Genomic DNA, 18,875 nt, shown 5'->3' on the forward strand with positions numbered 1-18,875 from the left:
TTGTTCTGTACAGGGTACTACTCCCAAAACTGGTGAAGTGATGATTGGTACAATAGGCATAAGCAGCAAAACTAATTGGGACACGCTGGACAGTGTGGTTAGGAGAATATTCAAGGTAGGTTGATCACTTTGAAGTGTCAGTGAAAAACAAAAGCTCCCAGTGATGTTTAAAACTTCTACCATAGTTTTTAACCAAAATAATGACTTGTTTATTGTTTTGTATTGGACCAACAATTTGTGGCAATCCTGTGACAGGGTGCCTGGCCAAGCATGAATTTGCAAGCCATGCTTGTTAATTACATTGTTCAGGTCAATCTCACCTCACCCTCCCACTACTGGTCAGAAACACCTGTATTCAGAATTTAGAGAATAAAGGTATTGTTTTTAGCTGCTGGAGTTCATCTATCATCTCATATAACACGGGCAACATCTATATTTTCTTACGCCAAAAATAATGATGTCGCGTATTATAGAAGATGATAGATGCACGACAGCAGCTAAAAACAATACCTTTATTCTCATTCTTAAACACTTCAATTCAAATAAATATATTAATCATGAGTATGCCAAATTTTAATCAAATTAAATCCTACATTTTACAAGGAATTACCTAGGGCTTAGAATTAATCAGTCCCGTTGTTGCTATGCACCTCCGATTGGTTCTAATAGCGAGTATGAGTATTGCGTTGACATGCACACGTATAATGAAAGACAAAGATAAAAAGACTAGTTTGCATCTGACGTCACTGTCAATCAAATTCTCTACGATCCATGATTGGTTAATTAGCGCGTAAAAGGAAGGTTGATTTATCTGGTGCTGTTCGGAGAAAAGGAATAGCAGTGAATGGCGAAAAATGACGTACTTTTACAAGGCAAAAAGCAACTTTTCTAGGCATTGTTGACATGGTGCCTTCACGAAAGAAAGTTTCCTAGTATAAATACCTAACTTTTGAGATGGTTTGTATGTTTGAAGGTGCAAAATTATATATTAAGGCGCCCGGTTTTACTGACGTGTTCAGCAACTCATATCATCACGGCACTTGTAAACAAACCGTGCTACACTTTGATTGACAGATGACGTCAGACGCAAACTAGTTTTTTATCTTTGTCTTTCATTATAAAGTGTGTGATATCGTGTCACATCACATGGGTAAGAACCAATAAGATTGCAAGAACATTCTCAAGTGTTTAAGAATTGTCATTAATTTTTGGTATAAGATGTTCAGAAACAAGTCTAATTGTCAGGCTAGCCACTAAAGTGATTTTTATTCGAATTAGGTGTGCAATATCACTGTTTTAATTGCAAGCTTCTTTTCTAATTTGCTAATAACATAATGAGTCATGTATTATTTTCTTGACAGGAATATGTATTAAGAATTGACCCTGTAACCCAATCTAGGCCTGAGTGCTGAGAGTGTGTGCCAGTATATTGTAGGTGAAATAACAAGAACAAAGGATGCTGATCCTCCAGAACTTCTTCCATGTGGTTACCTAGTAGGAGACAATACATCTATACAGATCCATGTTAAAGGTAGGTAGCAATATGTGATGCCATCAAGCAAAATCACTCAGATATATATATATAACATTATATAACATATAGAATTTCACAATTGTATTATGCAAGAAATGTATGTGCTTCTGTCAGGTGAAGTAATTTGTGCTATAAGCCTTGCACATTCCCATAGGATAACCCACCCACTCATCTAACCATGGAAGTGATCTAACCAATATGACCACCTCCATATCCAAGATGCAATCTTGTAAACAAATTATCTCACATTTTCAGTTCTAGTTACCCCAGAGAACTGACCCTCTTTTCAGTGGATTTCCAGCTGATACATTTCCTGGTTATATTACATCTGTATCCAACAAAAGATGAAATCAGGTTTTTGATTAACAGCAAAACTTGTAATGCATTACAATTGATATGAAATCTGTCAATAATCCCATATCAAATCTATTTGTATATTTGACATTAATTACAAGTCTCCTTGCACTAACCATGGTATTTTTTTTTATTGAAAAAGGACAAAAATGTGATTGTAAATCACAAGCATAATAATGGATGTTTCAATAAGTCAGTCAGTCAGTCAGTCAGTATTAATTGGAATGCATCTTTTGCAAGCTAATCCAGCAGGAGTGACATCATGATGAGCCTGCTAGATGTTAACTACAGTACTCTTTGTCACATTCATTATAATCAACTTCATTCTTGTTTCTTACAGGTGTAGTACAAAATAGCTGTGATTCCTTGGTGTTTGAGAGCCTTATCCCCAAACCAATCTTACAGAGGTATATCTCATTATTAATGGAACATAAACGTATTATCCTATGTGGACCTAGTGGCACAGGCAAGACATATTTAGCACAGAAATTAGCAGAACATATAGTACAAAGGTAAGGATTCTTGCATGGCCACTCTACATATTATAGCATCTATACTTTGTTTCCCCTTGTAGTGACATAGGTTTGTAGTTCGCTGGTCAATGTATTGAATCACACACATTAACCTAATCTCACAGATGGTATATACACACATTCAAAGGTGGTTTGTTGGCATGCCTGCTACTAAACTCAAGGTGACACCATTCTGTATGTTAAGCTTTATTATCAGCAAAGGCAATGTATTTTCCCTATACATTTCCCTATACATTGGCTAAAACACAACCTTCAAAGATAAATATTTTACTCCTTTTTTAAGTGGCAGGGGTTTCTTTAAACTTACTACATGTAGATTTTACAGCATGTCAAAATTAGACCCTAAATGTGACACAGTCTGCTCTATGGAGCCATAAGGAGGCATTTTTGAGTTACTATAATTATTACCTTATACAAACAGTTAGGCTGTCATATACTGAAAACAGTTTTTAAAATATCTAAAATACTTGTTCTTAAGTTCTAGAGTTGTGATGCCCATTTTCTTATGTATTTTATTGTTTTTTACTCCATATTTCAAATTTGTCTCCTATGGCCCCATGGACCAGATTGTGTCACGAATGGGGGTACTCAGTAATAGCAAATTGCTATCCATTACAAAAAGTATCACAGAATACCATATATTTTAGAATACATCGAGAGTCCTCATTTTTATAATATAAACCAAGCCACAGTATGATGGGTGTTTTCTGTAAACAAGTATATCAATAATGTTCTCTCTTTTAAACAGCGTTATACTGCTACTTGTATATCACAGATTTGTTTGAAAACTTTATTTTTTTAGAGCTGGTAAGGAACCAACAGAGGGTGCAATAGCAACTTTCAATGTAGATCACAAAACAAGTAAAGAATTACAGCAATATCTTGGGAACATAGCAGACCAATGCGAGGCAAAGTAAGTACTCATTGGGAAATATATATCATGTATGTAGGCAATCCAAAACAAATGATTCCAGTTGAATACCATAAAGATTCGCCTAATGGCGCATATGGACACAAACTAAAAGTGCCTTCCTGTAAAAATCTCACCTGCAAATAAAGGCACATCCCCGTAATTCTTGATGAGTTTTTCAGAGGAGGCGCTCTATTTGTATGTGAAATTTACCCTTAGGCAAGTAGCCCATGTGCGCCATTAGGCGAATCTTAATGGTACATTGTGACAACATTCGCAAACCGTAATTTACAAAAATATTAATAAGTTGAGTTAACAAATAATGTATAGCTGGGGTGATAGTCTGATCCATTTAGGGTAAGTCACATTTCAAGAAACTTGTGTTTCAATCAAAGTTGGTTTATGTTTGCTGATCATGTACAAAAGAATAGGAAAATATAAAATATTCAGTACTGTGCATTTGGGAAAAGTGTTAAAAGCGTGTAAAACCTTGTAGAACTTCATAAGCATCAACCTTAGAATAGGTTTGGTTTCCACTAATAACAAGCTGTAATCTTGCTGGTTTTTTTCTAGTGCATTGGACCTACCTACTGTGATCATCTTAGACAACCTTCATCATGTTGGTTCCCTTGGTGATGTCTTCAATGGTTTTCTTAACTACAGATATCACAAATGTCCATACATCATTGGTACCATGAACCAGGCAACATGCTCATCCACCAACTTACAACTCCATCATAATTTCAGGTAAAGGCAACGCCTGTCAAATTTTACTCAATACTATACTATACAGAGCCTGTTAATAAATGAAATGGGAAGTAACTCAGTATTTTGTACTCAATTTTATTTGCACTTATTGTGCAAATATTTCACACTAGGTAATTGCTGGTCATGACTTGTGCATTTGCAAAGTATAGCTATACCACCCAGGCCCACAGCACTCTGTACAAACTGCCTATACTGATTTGGAGGATCTCGAGTCTCAAAATGACTACTCGGTACATGTCACTCGGTCAGGTCTATTACATGCCATGCAATGAGAAAAGACCAGAGCCTCTATATAGGGCTCTGTTGAACAGACTAATTACAACAGTCCAAATTTTGAACCATTCTTAAGTCATAAAATGGCAGTTCAACTTGTTATTTTTTGTACCGTCCCGGGGTTGGAAATAATCAGTGATAAAAGAAGGGGAAAAGGACACTATTTTGTAATATATGCATTAATTAATGTCATACATGACTCATTAAGCTCTTACACTGTCCTCAGTATTGTGATGAGAGGGTGCCTCTCATAATTTAGTACTCCCAGTGGCAACTAACCAAGGTACTATATTTTTTCAGTCCGGTTGAAATGTTCCATTTTAGCACCCGATGAACCTATTATTTACTAGTCCGTTACACAGTTAATATTGAATTCCTGAATGTGCAATGGTAAAACATGTAACATAATGTAATAACTTATTCTTTGCTTACACAGATGGGTATTATGTGCCAACCATATGGAACCAGTTAAAGGCTTCCTAGGCCGCTATCTACGACGCAAACTTGTTGAAACTGAAATCCGTGACAACATGCGCAATAATGACCTCAACAAGATCATGGACTGGATCCCAAAAGTATGGCAGCATCTCAACAAATTCCTAGAAACGCATAACTCCTCCGATGTAACCATTGGTCCTAGGTTGTTCCTGTCATGTCCAGTAGATTTGGCCGGTTCTCAAGTGTGGTTTACAGATCTATGGAACTATTCCATTGTTCCCTACCTGTTAGAAGCTGTCAGGGAAGGCCTACAGGTAAGATTAGTAGTCAAAACTTTGATGCTGTATTTAGGGTCACATTTTGCAATGTAGAAAACCAACAGAATTTGCAGAAAAATTCACAATGAAAAATAGAATGAGTAGTTCTCGGCTTATGCCTTATTCCACTTAAAATACGGCTATCTCCCATGTTATATTACACGACAGATACAAGGTGAGGTGTTAAAGCAATACTTTTATACTCTATTCTATTACCCCCACGACCCATTATTCAAAATCGCGCACTGTGATTTGTTGAAACGCGTCACGTGAAAGGCCATTAATTAGCAATAAAGTGGCCAGGGCAACGAACTTTATGTTCTTCTCGCATCACAGCACACAGCAATGCGCGATGCAGTATATTAGCGTTGTTACACAAAGCATTACGCTTGGTTACGCGTTCTGCAATACTCACTATCACTTACGCTTTGGCTACGCATAGAAGCGCTCCACCTTGAGGTAAACAACTTGAAATATTTGGGCAAAAAATGTGATATTTTGTCTTGTGGTAATAGAATAGAAATAAAGGGTGCAGCATTATCCTTTACACGCAAATAATGTGTCCTCTGCATTAAAAACGTTCAAATAATGGGTTCAGCTGCGCCTCACCCATTATTTACGTTTTTACTGCCTCAGACACATTATTTGCGTGTAAAAGATAATGCATTACCCTTTATTTCTTAAATAAGAATACCTTGGTCTCATTTGTGTTAATAATTTTATTGTGTTTTTCCACATAGTTATATGGCCGCAAAGGTACATGGGAAGATCCAGCAGATTGGGTGATTGATGGTTACCCATGGTTACCAAGCAGTAGTCAAGACTGGCCATCATTGCTGAGGTTAAGACCAGAGGATGTTGGTTTTGATGGCTATAATGTTCAGACTGGAAGCAAAGGCCCACAGCAAGGAGCTCAGAGTGATGTTGAAGGAGACCCACTGGTAAGAAGGGGCGTGGTGAGGGGAAATATACAAAATAAGAATGTATTGCTGCCAAAAGTGACACAGGCAAAAATGTTACAAATCTGGGTATTTTAAGCGTGAAAGCGAAGCTTTTTGAAGTGATTTTCAGCTTAAAGTTAAAAAGTAGCACCAAAATCCAAGTTTAATATTTGTATCAATTTATATTAATAATATAATATAAATATATAGTATAATACCAATATTTATCAATTTAAAATCATTTTAGATCAAATGACATCTGTTTAATGCAAAAATATTTTTTTGATAAAATCAATTATGTGGATATCCAAAAAGATATGTGTAGTTTTTAATTGGTTATTAGTTATTATATTTATCACTGTAAATATTTAGATTAAAAATACATAGTTTTTTTTATGTTGAGGGTTTAAATGCTGTTACACAGAGTTTAAACTAATTGTGTTTACTTTGTTGTGTTGTTAATTTATTATTCAATGCTGGCTAACATTACAGATTCCTGCCTCCCTGCAATTAGAAGTAAATAGAATTTCTTTAGTAACTCATTTATTTCTTCTTTATAATGCCTTCTTTATAATATTATGAGTTATTTTCTAACTAACCATAGTATACTCTATTCAAATATTCTACCCAGACAGACCACTGAATTTAGTGCATCATTGCTACTGGGCTGGCTGCTATACTGCTGGTGCCAAATTATTTTGATTTATTTATATTTATTTGTTTACTTTCTTTTACTTGTTCATTTAGTTATTTATTCTAGTACTGATGTACCAATGTCACATATGTTTTCATTGAATGAGTTCAAGGGCACCACATGTCAAAAATTGGCAACATTTGTGGGTGCATAATAAACAATTTAAAATGAGACCCAATAGGTCTGAATTATGAAGAAAACGTAACATTTTGTGAATCACAATAATATTGATGCAATTTCATTTGAAGTCCATTTTAAATGGTCCAAATGCCTGCATTTATTTTCCCATTATTTCACATTGGGCTAGGCAAGCAGGGTTATGTATCACCGGGGTACTCAAGTTTAGTTTTGGTAGGGACGTGCAGCTGAGATTTTGGAAGTAGACCCATAAATATACCAATTTTTCAAGAAATTTGGACCCATTGATATACCAAAAGTCAAAATTTTCGCCGAATTTACCCAAAATTGTCTTAGTTTTTACAAATTTTCCCAAAATTTTGGGAAAATTTAGAACATTTTGGCTAGATTAAGGACAAATTGGGCTGTTTTCCGAAAAAAAATTAGAAAATTTTGAAAAAAGGACCCATTCATATACCAAAATAGGCTTTGAAAAAGGGGTCATTGATATACCAGAAGGCTGAAAATGCTACCCATGTTTGTGGCACGTCCCCGTATGGTCATTTGTACTGAGTACCCCCCTGGGATGTATCACCAGCTTGGTAACCATTAGATTACCCAGTGTATCAGTATAATAATATATTCAATTGCACTCTCACCTAGTTTTTTGCAATTTAGATTTTAATCCTGGTTTATTATATAATCTTCTTTCTTTTCTACTGACTCCGTCATTCTTTCCTAACCAATGACATTTACAGCTGAGCATGCTTATGCATTTGCAAGAGGCGTCTGGCTACTCCAGCCCTCGTAGCTGTGATAGCCCAACTCTGTAGTCTAGGTAATAAATTGAGTCATGTGATCAGTCACTTCAATATAGTTGGATTGTGATTAGTGTTGTTGCCGTGGTTATGCATTGACCTTTAGCTAATATGGTTGACCTTTACATTTCCCAAATACATAATATTGTACCATGTAGTCCATGTGAGATTTAAGGCAGTCACAAGGGAACATGACCTATCAAATATTGAGACCAATAAAGCTGACACACAATAGGAGTGGTGTTGGGTTCTATAAAGGAAATCCCAAGGTTTGATTATAAGGGCTGTAATTTCCGCCTCATTTGCTTAATTTCATGTTGGTATATTATTTACTTTATCTCAAGAATCGCTAGACCTAAGTAAATATAAATTATATAAATACGATTGGCTCATTTCCTATATGATCAATATAAGAGATCATTACAGATTTGTAGGTGAATGGCTAAAACTGGACAAATATTGTGGCCTGCCATCCCACTTGCCTTAAACAATTATGAAATCTTGATTTTAGGAAAAAAACACATTACTACAATGACCATTGTGATCAAGTATTTGGATATTAATGTAAGGGTCAACATTCTACAATTAATAGGTCAGAGCCATCAGTGATTTTGCATGGTTTCTTTGTGTTGTTTATTTCAGCTACATGTATTCTGTTTGTTTTTTCTAATGTACAGTGCTAATTTATTTCTACATAATTATTATGTGTGTAAATGTTTTGATCTGAAAATAATGAATTTAGAATTTCTGCATTTTAAGAAGAAAAGTGATTGCTGTTTTTAGTCTCCCAACCATTTGAAAATATAATATTTGAAATTGTATTAAGTAGGTATACACCGGCTTATTGTTGCAATATTTTGCATTGCAGTTTATAATATAAAACCTTTAATTTCACACCCATTCTTATACAACAATATTATTCTATTGTCATTAATGTGCTCAACAAGCATGCATCCGTATTTGGTATTTTTGCAAGAAAAACACAATGTGATTTGAAATTTATGAAAGAAATATCTGTTTAATTCTTTATTTTATTGCTTGATTTGTGGTATTGTAATAATCTGTGCATGTAATGATTACTTGTGTATGCCTGTGAGTGTTTATTTGAACTTTGTAATTTCTGATCAAACATTTGGTGATTTAAGCTGAAGCGTAAATTGATTGCTCAGCTTTTCCTCAAGCATTATTGACCAAGACTATGCGAACGCGGACTTGGCTCTTGTGCGCACATTACATTTACGCACAGGAAGAAGGTACTTTGAGATTGCCACAATTACCAGATGAGAAGAAATGGTGGACATGTTATGATTTTATTTTCAATTGGGAGATTATCTTGTCTGCTTGTAAAAGTACTTGTGATTTAATATTTGATTATATACATTACATGCTAATTTAATCGATTGTGTCGTCTTTTTGTTCCGCTACAGTTTAATATGCTAATGAGGCTACAGGAAGCAGCCAATTATTCTGGCAACCAAAGTTGCGAGAGCGACACCAACAGCCTAGATAGTGTAGGCATGAGTAATGAAGATATCTCACAAGAAGTCGCTGTTTAGACAAGCGCCCTCTATGCCAACCATTCCGAAGAAAGAGGATCACATGGGCTTTCAGGGATACCCGTTTTGAATGCAACATAGTGAATTATTACAAAACCTAGCTGAGTGACTGATTGCTGCTACCTGGTTTGGTACCAGAGAATGTTAAAAACATGGACAATTGCAATTCATATCTACTGTGATTGCAGTGCTGAATAGTTGCAGCTGCTATCACATTATCATACCATTGTGGATACCATTATTAGTATGGAGACATCATTGGATAATGCTCATCATGCAGACAAAGGGCATGTCCTAAACAATGCTCATTTCAAAAGTTACCTAGCTTGTGGGTCACAAACTGAATTGCCATAAGGATGCACACAACAAGGCCCTGCCTAGCTCCTTCCATCTTGCTGTGCATAAACAAACTAGGCTCTTTCAAATTATGGAATATTGCATTGTCACCAGTTTTAAAACATATGTAGACAATATCCCACAAAAATTAGTGCCTATTTATCTTTGTGGAGAGAGAGAGAGCATCCTGCTTCTGATAAGCGTACTTTATATAAGACTGAAAAAGTCATTCTTTATTTGCACAAGTGCAATTTTGTTTGATCGTAACTGCATGTTTTTGAGGTCAACAAGTTGTTCAGTATTCTCCAAAAATCTGTAAAAATAATGTTGTACTTAAGACAAAATTGTTCTAGATATTTAAAGATGATTTGTTTGTGATTGTATTCAACCACTCATTGTACCAATTTAAATTGTCTTTTATGTCGTCATGTGCATACCATATCTAGAATATCTTGTCCCTGATGCCTAGATCAGAAATATGTCTATGTGTATCATCGCAAAGGTACTATCTCTGGATTATGGATCAATTTGGATAAGTCAGATAGGTATTTGAAAGTTGTATAAAAATGATTCAACTTTAGTCTCTGGGATTGAGGTTGCGGTATACTGTGTTGTTTGCACCAGGACAATCCTCATTATGTATTCAATGTTTCCATATGTTTTTCATTCTCAGTTAAAAGAAATGGCAGATTATATGCACTTCTTTAGATATGCCACAGACACACATATCATAATCAGAATTAACAGATCCTCTTTCTTAGGCCAGATATCATACCTGAATATGACTGTACCAACTTACGCATGTATATGTTGAAATATTTTGGCAAACTTGCCAATTACAGTTTACCCAAACTTCCACCCAAAGATCTATAATTTACAAAATTGGGTGCCTTTTGGGAAAAGACTTATGCCCCCTCCTTGTGTTATGCCCTTAATTTATAATAGAATATGTGTGGCTCTTGTTAACATTGAGAATGATATCAATGTGACACCCAAGTGTTTGTAAATACCTCCAAACGAGGACCTACATATGGATACACACATCACAAACAAGGACACACCTCCGACCGTGGACGTAACCGGCAAATAACGTAAAAATGCATTCAGGATGGGCATGGATGGTTAGTAAGTTGTCTGGTGTGTATGTGAGGTCCACGGTGTGTTGATTAAAGACGGGTATGTGAGTCCTTGGTTAGATAGGATTAAATCATATGCAGAATGAGGTACTCGTTTGAAGGTATTTACAAGTAGGTGTGTTTGTGTACTGTCTGTTTTTATTTCTCGTTCACTTTTTTAAGTGCCACAATTAATTATTGTGGCATTTTGCATTGGCTCTGTATGTATATATAGTTATAAATTTTGATGAGTAACAAAAATGCAAAATGTCAAATAGTTTTGTTTCAGAGTCTGATGGCTAAAATGCACAATTTTAAATAATTTGCATAACATATGTTACATAATTTAGAGAATCTCCATAGAGTGTAAATAATATGCAATGAAACACCTGTTTTTTAAATTGTGTATGTAACATGTAACAGTAATAATGAAATAAGAGATATTTTGTAGATTCAAAATAACTATTCTGATCAACCCAATGATTTTGACAATTGTTATCAGATTTATCTATTTGTAGAATTCTTTAATTGTTTTATTTCTGTATTTGACATCAAAAAAGTAAAATAAGTTTAAATGTAAAAATGTACATTCTGTAGTTTACTTTCACATTTTCTTGTAATTAGTATCATTTTGTAATAATTTGTAAATATGTAAATATGATAATGATGAATATAATTGTATATAAAAAGATTGTATTACAGTGTTTTAAGGAGTACTTGCATCTCAGAGTATGTAGTGTACTGACTTTTGATTTTGTTTTCTTAGGTTTATTGCCAACTGTTCACATGACACAAAATGGTTCATTAATGCTCAGTCCTATGGTGTCAGAACTGTATCAGCAGAACTTTGAATTTGTTTGTACTTTAGTGCAACATTGCAACAGAACAACAGTGTTTGTTATTGAGTAATAAACCAGCTATCACATCTTTTTGTATTCAAAAACAAAAATGAGGGCTGGCACCTAACTATATGGTGCCTAAATTTATTCATCTTTTTTAGGTAAAATATGTTGCTATCGATGGCTGTGGATGTGTCAGTTTACTGCTGTCTGCTCAAGTATGTTGTTTTGTCACACATCTGATGGATCTTTTGGAGTATGTGACATTGTCACACATCTAGCATTATCTGTATCAGCATTGGAAGGGGAAATATTCTATATAAAATAATAGAATGGCTTTGAGTGTGATACAGTATACAAATATTGAAGACATGAGCGTGCAATGGCAACAAAATATAGTATAATGTCAAATTTGATGGAACAGTTCAAACTTGACAGTGATATATTTATACCATTGCACAAACATAGGCAGGCAATATTTGTTTTATATAATGATAAGGAATAAATTCATTTCCAGGTGTTGATGTGTTGAATAGTATACAAATACTATTGCTCCGAGTGATCTCAAAACCATACTATTTTCCTTACAAAGGGCAATCAATATTTGTTTTATATACCTCATACATAGATTTTTTTACCAAATATTTACACAACGAACCACTGTTTTCAGAAATGTCACACACAAGCAACAACAAAGTTGGCGTGTGTATGGCATGCGCCAGGCATGCGCCATCTCTGCGTAAAGCAGTGCATACAGCGAGACAGTTAGGTTGTTGCCATGACAGCGGGAAATAGTAGTACTATTGCCCAGGGAATAGTACTACTATTTCCTGCTGTCATGGGAACAACCATTCAACTCAAGAATCATTCAACTATTTCATAGCATGTGGCATGGTTTTAACCAATCAAACAAGAATGTATGCGGTATATAATAGAAACTATTCAACGGTTCAAATCAATGCCAGCGTTACATAATCAACAATATATTGCACTTTATTCAAAAATTACTTAGTTGTATCACACCAAAGTAAGCCATTTATCATTATTACTATTTTTATCAGACTTGGTAAAAATAAATTTGACTGATTTGACCCAACTCGGTGGGGGGGTGATGCCAATTGGCAAAATGTATGTGTGTGCACACATCATCTGCACACTTTTTTTAATTCTTGTAGTCATCCAGGTACTTTGCAGACACTATGCAATATGCAGATTTACAAATAATAATCATTATTATAATAGCTATCTGTGATCAGAATTCCTTAATCAATCAACAATTCATCACAAGAAAAGGATAATGCACAAATTTAGTTTGTTTGTACCCAGCATACCATCAATCATTAGTACCAAACTTCTATCCAAAGATAATCCTGATTTGCATTGTTTCTTTTCTGCATTCATGGTGCTGGCCATGGGTCTTCAGTGTCACAAGTGTTTTGTTGCCTAAACATTACTCAATGAAATCACATTCATCCAATTTACAATGTTTATGCTGTTTTTGAAAAATGCTACTAAAATAAGCGTAATGGTTTGATTGTTTAACCATGTTTTGTGGTTGTATAGGGTGGTATGTTCTTCATTGAAGCTGGACAGTGTCTCTTGTGGGTATTGTTAGCTGATTTGTATGTATCAGCTGTAGTTACATCACATGGACTAGATACACCAACAGTAGACTTTATTTATGTGTTTAATGTTCAGTACTCTGTGAACAAGATTTGTCAAATTGCATAAACTCAAATTTATCAAGAAAATATTATAGTTGTTATATGTGTGTAAAATGTAATTACGGTAGTCGTAAATACTTGTTAAGATGATACCTGGTTTTATAAATGTAAGTTATGTTATTTGCGCAGTAATCATTTAAATTTTTATGTCTTTTTGAACCAATGTGCAATGTTGTATATCAGCGCTATAGGGTCATTGTTAACAAGATTTTTTTTACGCTGCTGGAACTTAAAAATGGTGCTTTTGTGTAATATTATCTTACTACTGAGTGAAGGCTGGTTTCAAAATAGGGATATGAATGGGGTCAAAGGTCAGTGAACTTGCTAAGAATGTGAAGCTTTAGTAGTGGGATTCATGTTTGCATTTAATATAACCTGTTGAAGTGAATTGTTTTGTATACGCAGTATTACTATTATACTGTAGGTTTCTCATTTTGATTTTTTTTTGTGAATTACGCTACATGTTTAAGTGCATTTTGATTCTAGAAAATATGTGAGATAATTATTTATTATTAATGAAGTTGCAAACATTCTCCTCAAATAATAGGATAAAGATCAGTATATACAGTGTCATTTGAAAAGTAATTTGACCATCAAGATCATTTTACATTTCATATGCTTGTATATATGAACTTTGCCTGTGTAGTTGATATAGCAAAGGACATGTTTGTGTGATAGATAAGTTTGGTGGGTGAGGGGCAGATCCAGGATTTGATGGTCAATTAGGGGGGGGGGGCATAGTGACAATAGTTGGCTAAAATGGGGTGATTTTGATTGCCCCCGTGCCCCCTTCTGGAACTGCCTCTGGATGAGATGGGTGAGTAAAAGGTAACAAACCGAGTGCATATATTAATCTAAATATAAAGGAACTTTACTCCTCGGTGTCTAAAAATTCTATCCAATATTCCAGAAGTCAAATATATGATTAGGCATGAAGAAAAAGCATTCATGGTTTGTCCCTCATTGCACATGATAGGTAGAATAGTGAGCCTGAGAATAATGACCCAGCCATTCAAACGTTGTAGACTATTTACAGTCATTACCGCAAACCTTGCGCAAGTGTATTTTGGCAGCTCAAGTTAATATCTTGACTTCACAATAACATTTAGTCATTTAACTAGCTGCAGAGATATATTTAGTATGGGATTTCAAAATTAACAATGTGATTGGAAATGCAACAACCAAATAATATGATTTGTTTTCTTGGATGATTGAAAAAATACAGCATATTACATGTGCTACCTTATGCCAGACCATAGGAAACAGGGCAGCAGGGATGTCATACTTTCAAGTGTGCTACCTGATGCCAGACCATAGGAAACAGGGCAGCAGGGATGTCATACTTTCAAGCAGTTTGCTCACACTCTATTTGGGCCTCCAAGATCTTAATGACTGCCCATATATTTTGACATTCCTGTAGCTTTCCTATACTATTTCCTTTTTGTTGGTTGTCACTTGCATTTCATTCTGATGACAATCCCATTTTAAATTTAGCTATTAAAAAAACTTAATGAACAGTGCAAGGTATTTATTTTATTCAAACTATGCGATTGGTGGATAGCAATTTGCTTGGACTCAACAATAAACAGAAAGTATAATGTATTGTGGTGCTCCTCCCCACTCCAGGGTTCCCATTTTCTTGTCCATAGACAAATCAAAAATAATTATGATGGCTTATAAAATAAAGTAATCAATTTGATTTAGTTAAACAAACCTTGTGTATGACCATAGCATAATAGTATGAACAGGTACAAAACATTAGGTATGGATATGACAGAAAAACTACTTTGTAGTCTCATTTGTATCTTTTACAGAGCAAGGGTGACCAAGATTTCTTTTTATTTCTTTTATATTTATTGGTTAAAACCTTGACTTTTTGACAACTGTATCATTTTGATATGGCAGTACACAATTTGATGTGAAATCTACCTTACAATGATAGCACAACTTGTGGAACATTAAGTAAGTCATATTGACATTTAAAACTGGTTTGAATTTTAACATTTCAAAAAAGGGGATATTACATAATGTCTGCACACAAGACAGAGATATTACAGTGTCTACACGTTTTATAAGAAAAAAGGAACTGATTAAACAATGTGTAGAATTGGTATTGTGTGCATGAGAGAAAGAGAAATTCTGTAAAATATTTGTAATAAAATATTTTTATGAGATTATCTCACAGAAAATGAAGAGTTTATTGTTGTTTCCTTTCTTTGTATACAAACCTGCGTCTATTAATAGGTATTCCAATGATGAGTCCCTTCTATGTATACAGATCTGTGTCCATAGGTATTCCACTGATGAGTCCCTTCTATGTATACAGACCTGTGTCTATAGGTATTCCACTGATGAGTCCCTTCTATGTATACAGACCTGTGCCTGTAGGTATTCCAATGATGAGTTCCCTTCTATGTATACAGATCTGTGCCTATAGGTATTCCAATGATGAGTCCCTTCTGTGTATAGACCTGTGTCTATAAGTATACCAATGAGTCCCTTCTATGTATACAGTCATGTGTCTGTAGGTATTCTATGTATACAAATCTGTGTCTGTAGGTATTCCACTGACGAGGCCCTTCTATGTATACAGACCCGTGCCTATAGGTATTCCACTGATTAGACTGGCCCCAGTCTCGGTTCGGTTCCATCTCTGGATAATGTAACAATAAATAATTACGTAATGCCCTATGAAAAAAAAATGCCAACTCCCCCCTTATTTTCTTCAATGCCAAAAATCCCATACCTCTTCATCCACAAATCGACGCCACTAATTACACCCACCACAGTCAACCATGCAGCAAGGTAGAAATATGCTCGTATTATGAGTGAACGCGAAAGTCCATTGAGCGCTGATTCCGAGACTGGTCCAATCTGTTAGAGATCTCACTTCCAAATATTCGTTCAACGCAGCACGGTGATTCCGATGTCAATTACGAAAGCCCCGCCCCAGTTTCAATTCAAATATGGTAGCACAAAGCTATGCCGGGGATGTGACGCTTAAGATCGGATGGGACACTTGTCAACAACTGAGAGGTATTGAGCTCAAGTGGCACGCGTCTGATAGACCCATGGTACGCGCAATAATAAAAGGCAACCACTCGACTCGGACTTAGGCCTATTGTCCATATTATGTACATTATCGCGTGCGGTTTGCAAATGTTTGCACATTATTTAGCTAGGAAGCCTTTTCAAATATCCCAGCGCTGCCAAGCTGCGTTGATTGGTCGGATACAATATCGTTGTTTAGTCGCTACACAAACGTTAATGTAGTGAAAACATGGACGTGGTATATAGAAAGATTGCGTGACTCCAAATCCGTAAAAGTGAACTTCCAGCAGTTTGTGGGAGCTGGAAGTCAAATTGCCTACAGACTGGGAGGGTCCGTGTATTGGGTTGATTTTTAATGCTATGTAATCTACATTACCAGTCGTTCTCCACGGACCCGAGGGAGGGTCTATCCACTGATGAGTCCCTTCTATAATTATACAGACCCATGTCTATAGATATTCCAATGATGAGTCCCTTCTATGTAAACAGACCTGTGCCTTTGTGCCTATAGGTATTCCACTGATGAGTCCCTTCTGTGTATACAAATCTGTGCCTATAGGTATTCAAATGATGAATCCCTTCATTGTATACATACCTGTGCCTATGTATACAGATCTATGTCTATAAGTATTCCAATAATGAGTCCCCTTCATGTATACAGACCTGTGCCTATTATAGGTATTCCACTGATTAGTCCCTTCTATGTATACAGACACGTGTCTATAGGTATTCCACTGATGAGTCCCTTTTATGCATACAGATATGTGCCTATAGGTATTCCACTGATGAGTCCCTTCTGTGTATACAGACCTGTGTCTATAAGTATACCAATGATGAGTCCCTTCTATGTATACAGCCCTGTGTCTGTAGGTATTCCAATGATGAGTCCCTTCTATGTATACAGATCTGTGCCTATAGGTATTCCACTGATGAGTCCCTTTTATGTATACAGACCTGTGCCTGTAGGTACTCCAATGATGAGTTCCCTTCTATGTATACAGATCTGTGCCTATAGGTATTCCAATGATGTGTCCCTTCTGTGTATATAGATCTGTGCCTATAGGTATTCAAATGATGAATCCCTTTTATGTATACAGACCTGTGCCTATATGTAGTCCACTGATGAGCCCCTTCTATGTATACAGATCTGTGTCTATAGGTATTCCACTGATGAGTTCCCTTCTGTATACAGACCTGTGTCTATAGGTATTCCACTGATTAGTCCCTTCTATGTATACAGATCTGTGCCTATAGGTATTCCAATGATGAGTCCCTTTTATGTATACAGACCTGTGCCTATATGTATTCCACTGATGAGTCCCTTCTATGTATACAGACCTGTGTCTATAGGTATTCCACTGATGAGTCCCTTCTATGTATACAGACCTGTGCCTGTAGGTACTCCAATGATGAGTTCCCTTCTATGTATACAGATCTGTGCCTATAGGTATTCCAATGATGAGTCCCTTCTATGTATACAGATCTGTGCCTATAGGTATTCCACTGATGAGCCCCTTCTATGTACACATACCTGTGTCTATAGGTATTCCACTGATGAGTCCCTTCTGTGTATATAGATCTGTGCCTATAGGTAGGGATGACCAATGAACCATCAACTTGATTAGAACACTCCCATAGACATGCAGGGAGCTCAACTGTGCACTGCTTGCACATACATTTCTAAATTGATCTCATTCTTTTATTTTTCAATATTGTTCTGTAAAATTTGGGGAAGTTACTGCCAATTATATTTTGTAACTATTTTGCAAATTACAGCAACATAACTTATTTTGTTTTTCTGTAAGTGCGAGTCAAAATTGGTCCATCGCCACAGTGCGCTTAATTGCCAGTGGCTGAGTTTAGCACTGCTCAAGAATGGCACAAAATATTCAAATCAGTAAGATCAGGTGAAAAACGTGGCTTACTGAGCTGTAATTTGGCAGAGTTGCCAGTAATACCTCTATCATACCCTCTGTAAAAAGGTTAAAAAATTGAACAAGTAGATCTCGAGTTACAAGTTAAATCACCAGCTTCCCTTTGGAATTTTTATATTCCTTTCAAATCATGTTAAGAAGACACCTTTCTGAACATAAATGTGAAGTTTCGTGCTCATTCGATGTATTGTTCACCTGATCTTAACCCTAAACGTTTTCTTATATTTAGGCCTATAACATCTACAACTTGCTGCTGGCTATACCTTGTTTAGGACTTTCAAAAGAAGTACCTGAATGTGCAACCATAACTATTTCAAAATAGCCAGCGATAGTCATGCAGGTAACTCCGAGGTCAAGCATTGAATTGGTTTGAACAAAGATACTCATAATGTATTGAGTGCTACTTTGGTTTGAATGAGGAATACTACAGGAATACACATGAGCATGATGAGGATAATCTCTATTGTTGTGAATGAGTCAATGACCTTCAAAACTTAAGATTTTGTTTACATACACCTACTAATTGGTCATATTAAACCCAATAACATTGAAATTCTTGGTTGTGAAAAAGAAGTTCACCTACTTAGTGCAATTTTGATTTTGTGCCATATCGGCTATCTTGG

The 18,875-nt window shown here is 35.6% G+C and overlaps 1 protein-coding gene across 1 annotated transcript in view; it reads left to right on the forward strand.

Moving 5' to 3' along the window:
- Positions 1-15,460, forward strand: part of LOC140165592 (neuron navigator 2-like) — a 498,228-nt gene extending 482,768 nt beyond the window's left edge. The window contains 9 exon segments of the mRNA XM_072188876.1: positions 14-115; positions 1,362-1,391; positions 1,393-1,531; positions 2,229-2,400; positions 3,224-3,334; positions 3,905-4,078; positions 4,809-5,124; positions 5,868-6,068; positions 9,125-15,460. Of these exon segments, the coding sequence (XP_072044977.1) occupies positions 14-115; positions 1,362-1,391; positions 1,393-1,531; positions 2,229-2,400; positions 3,224-3,334; positions 3,905-4,078; positions 4,809-5,124; positions 5,868-6,068; positions 9,125-9,253 (1,374 nt within the window). The 3' untranslated portion in view covers positions 9,254-15,460.
- Positions 15,461-18,875: the final 3,415 nt, after the last annotated feature.

Source organism: Amphiura filiformis, chromosome 12, assembly GCF_039555335.1.
Source record: "Amphiura filiformis chromosome 12, Afil_fr2py, whole genome shotgun sequence".
NCBI classification, from domain to species: Eukaryota; Metazoa; Echinodermata; class Ophiuroidea; order Amphilepidida; family Amphiuridae; genus Amphiura; species Amphiura filiformis.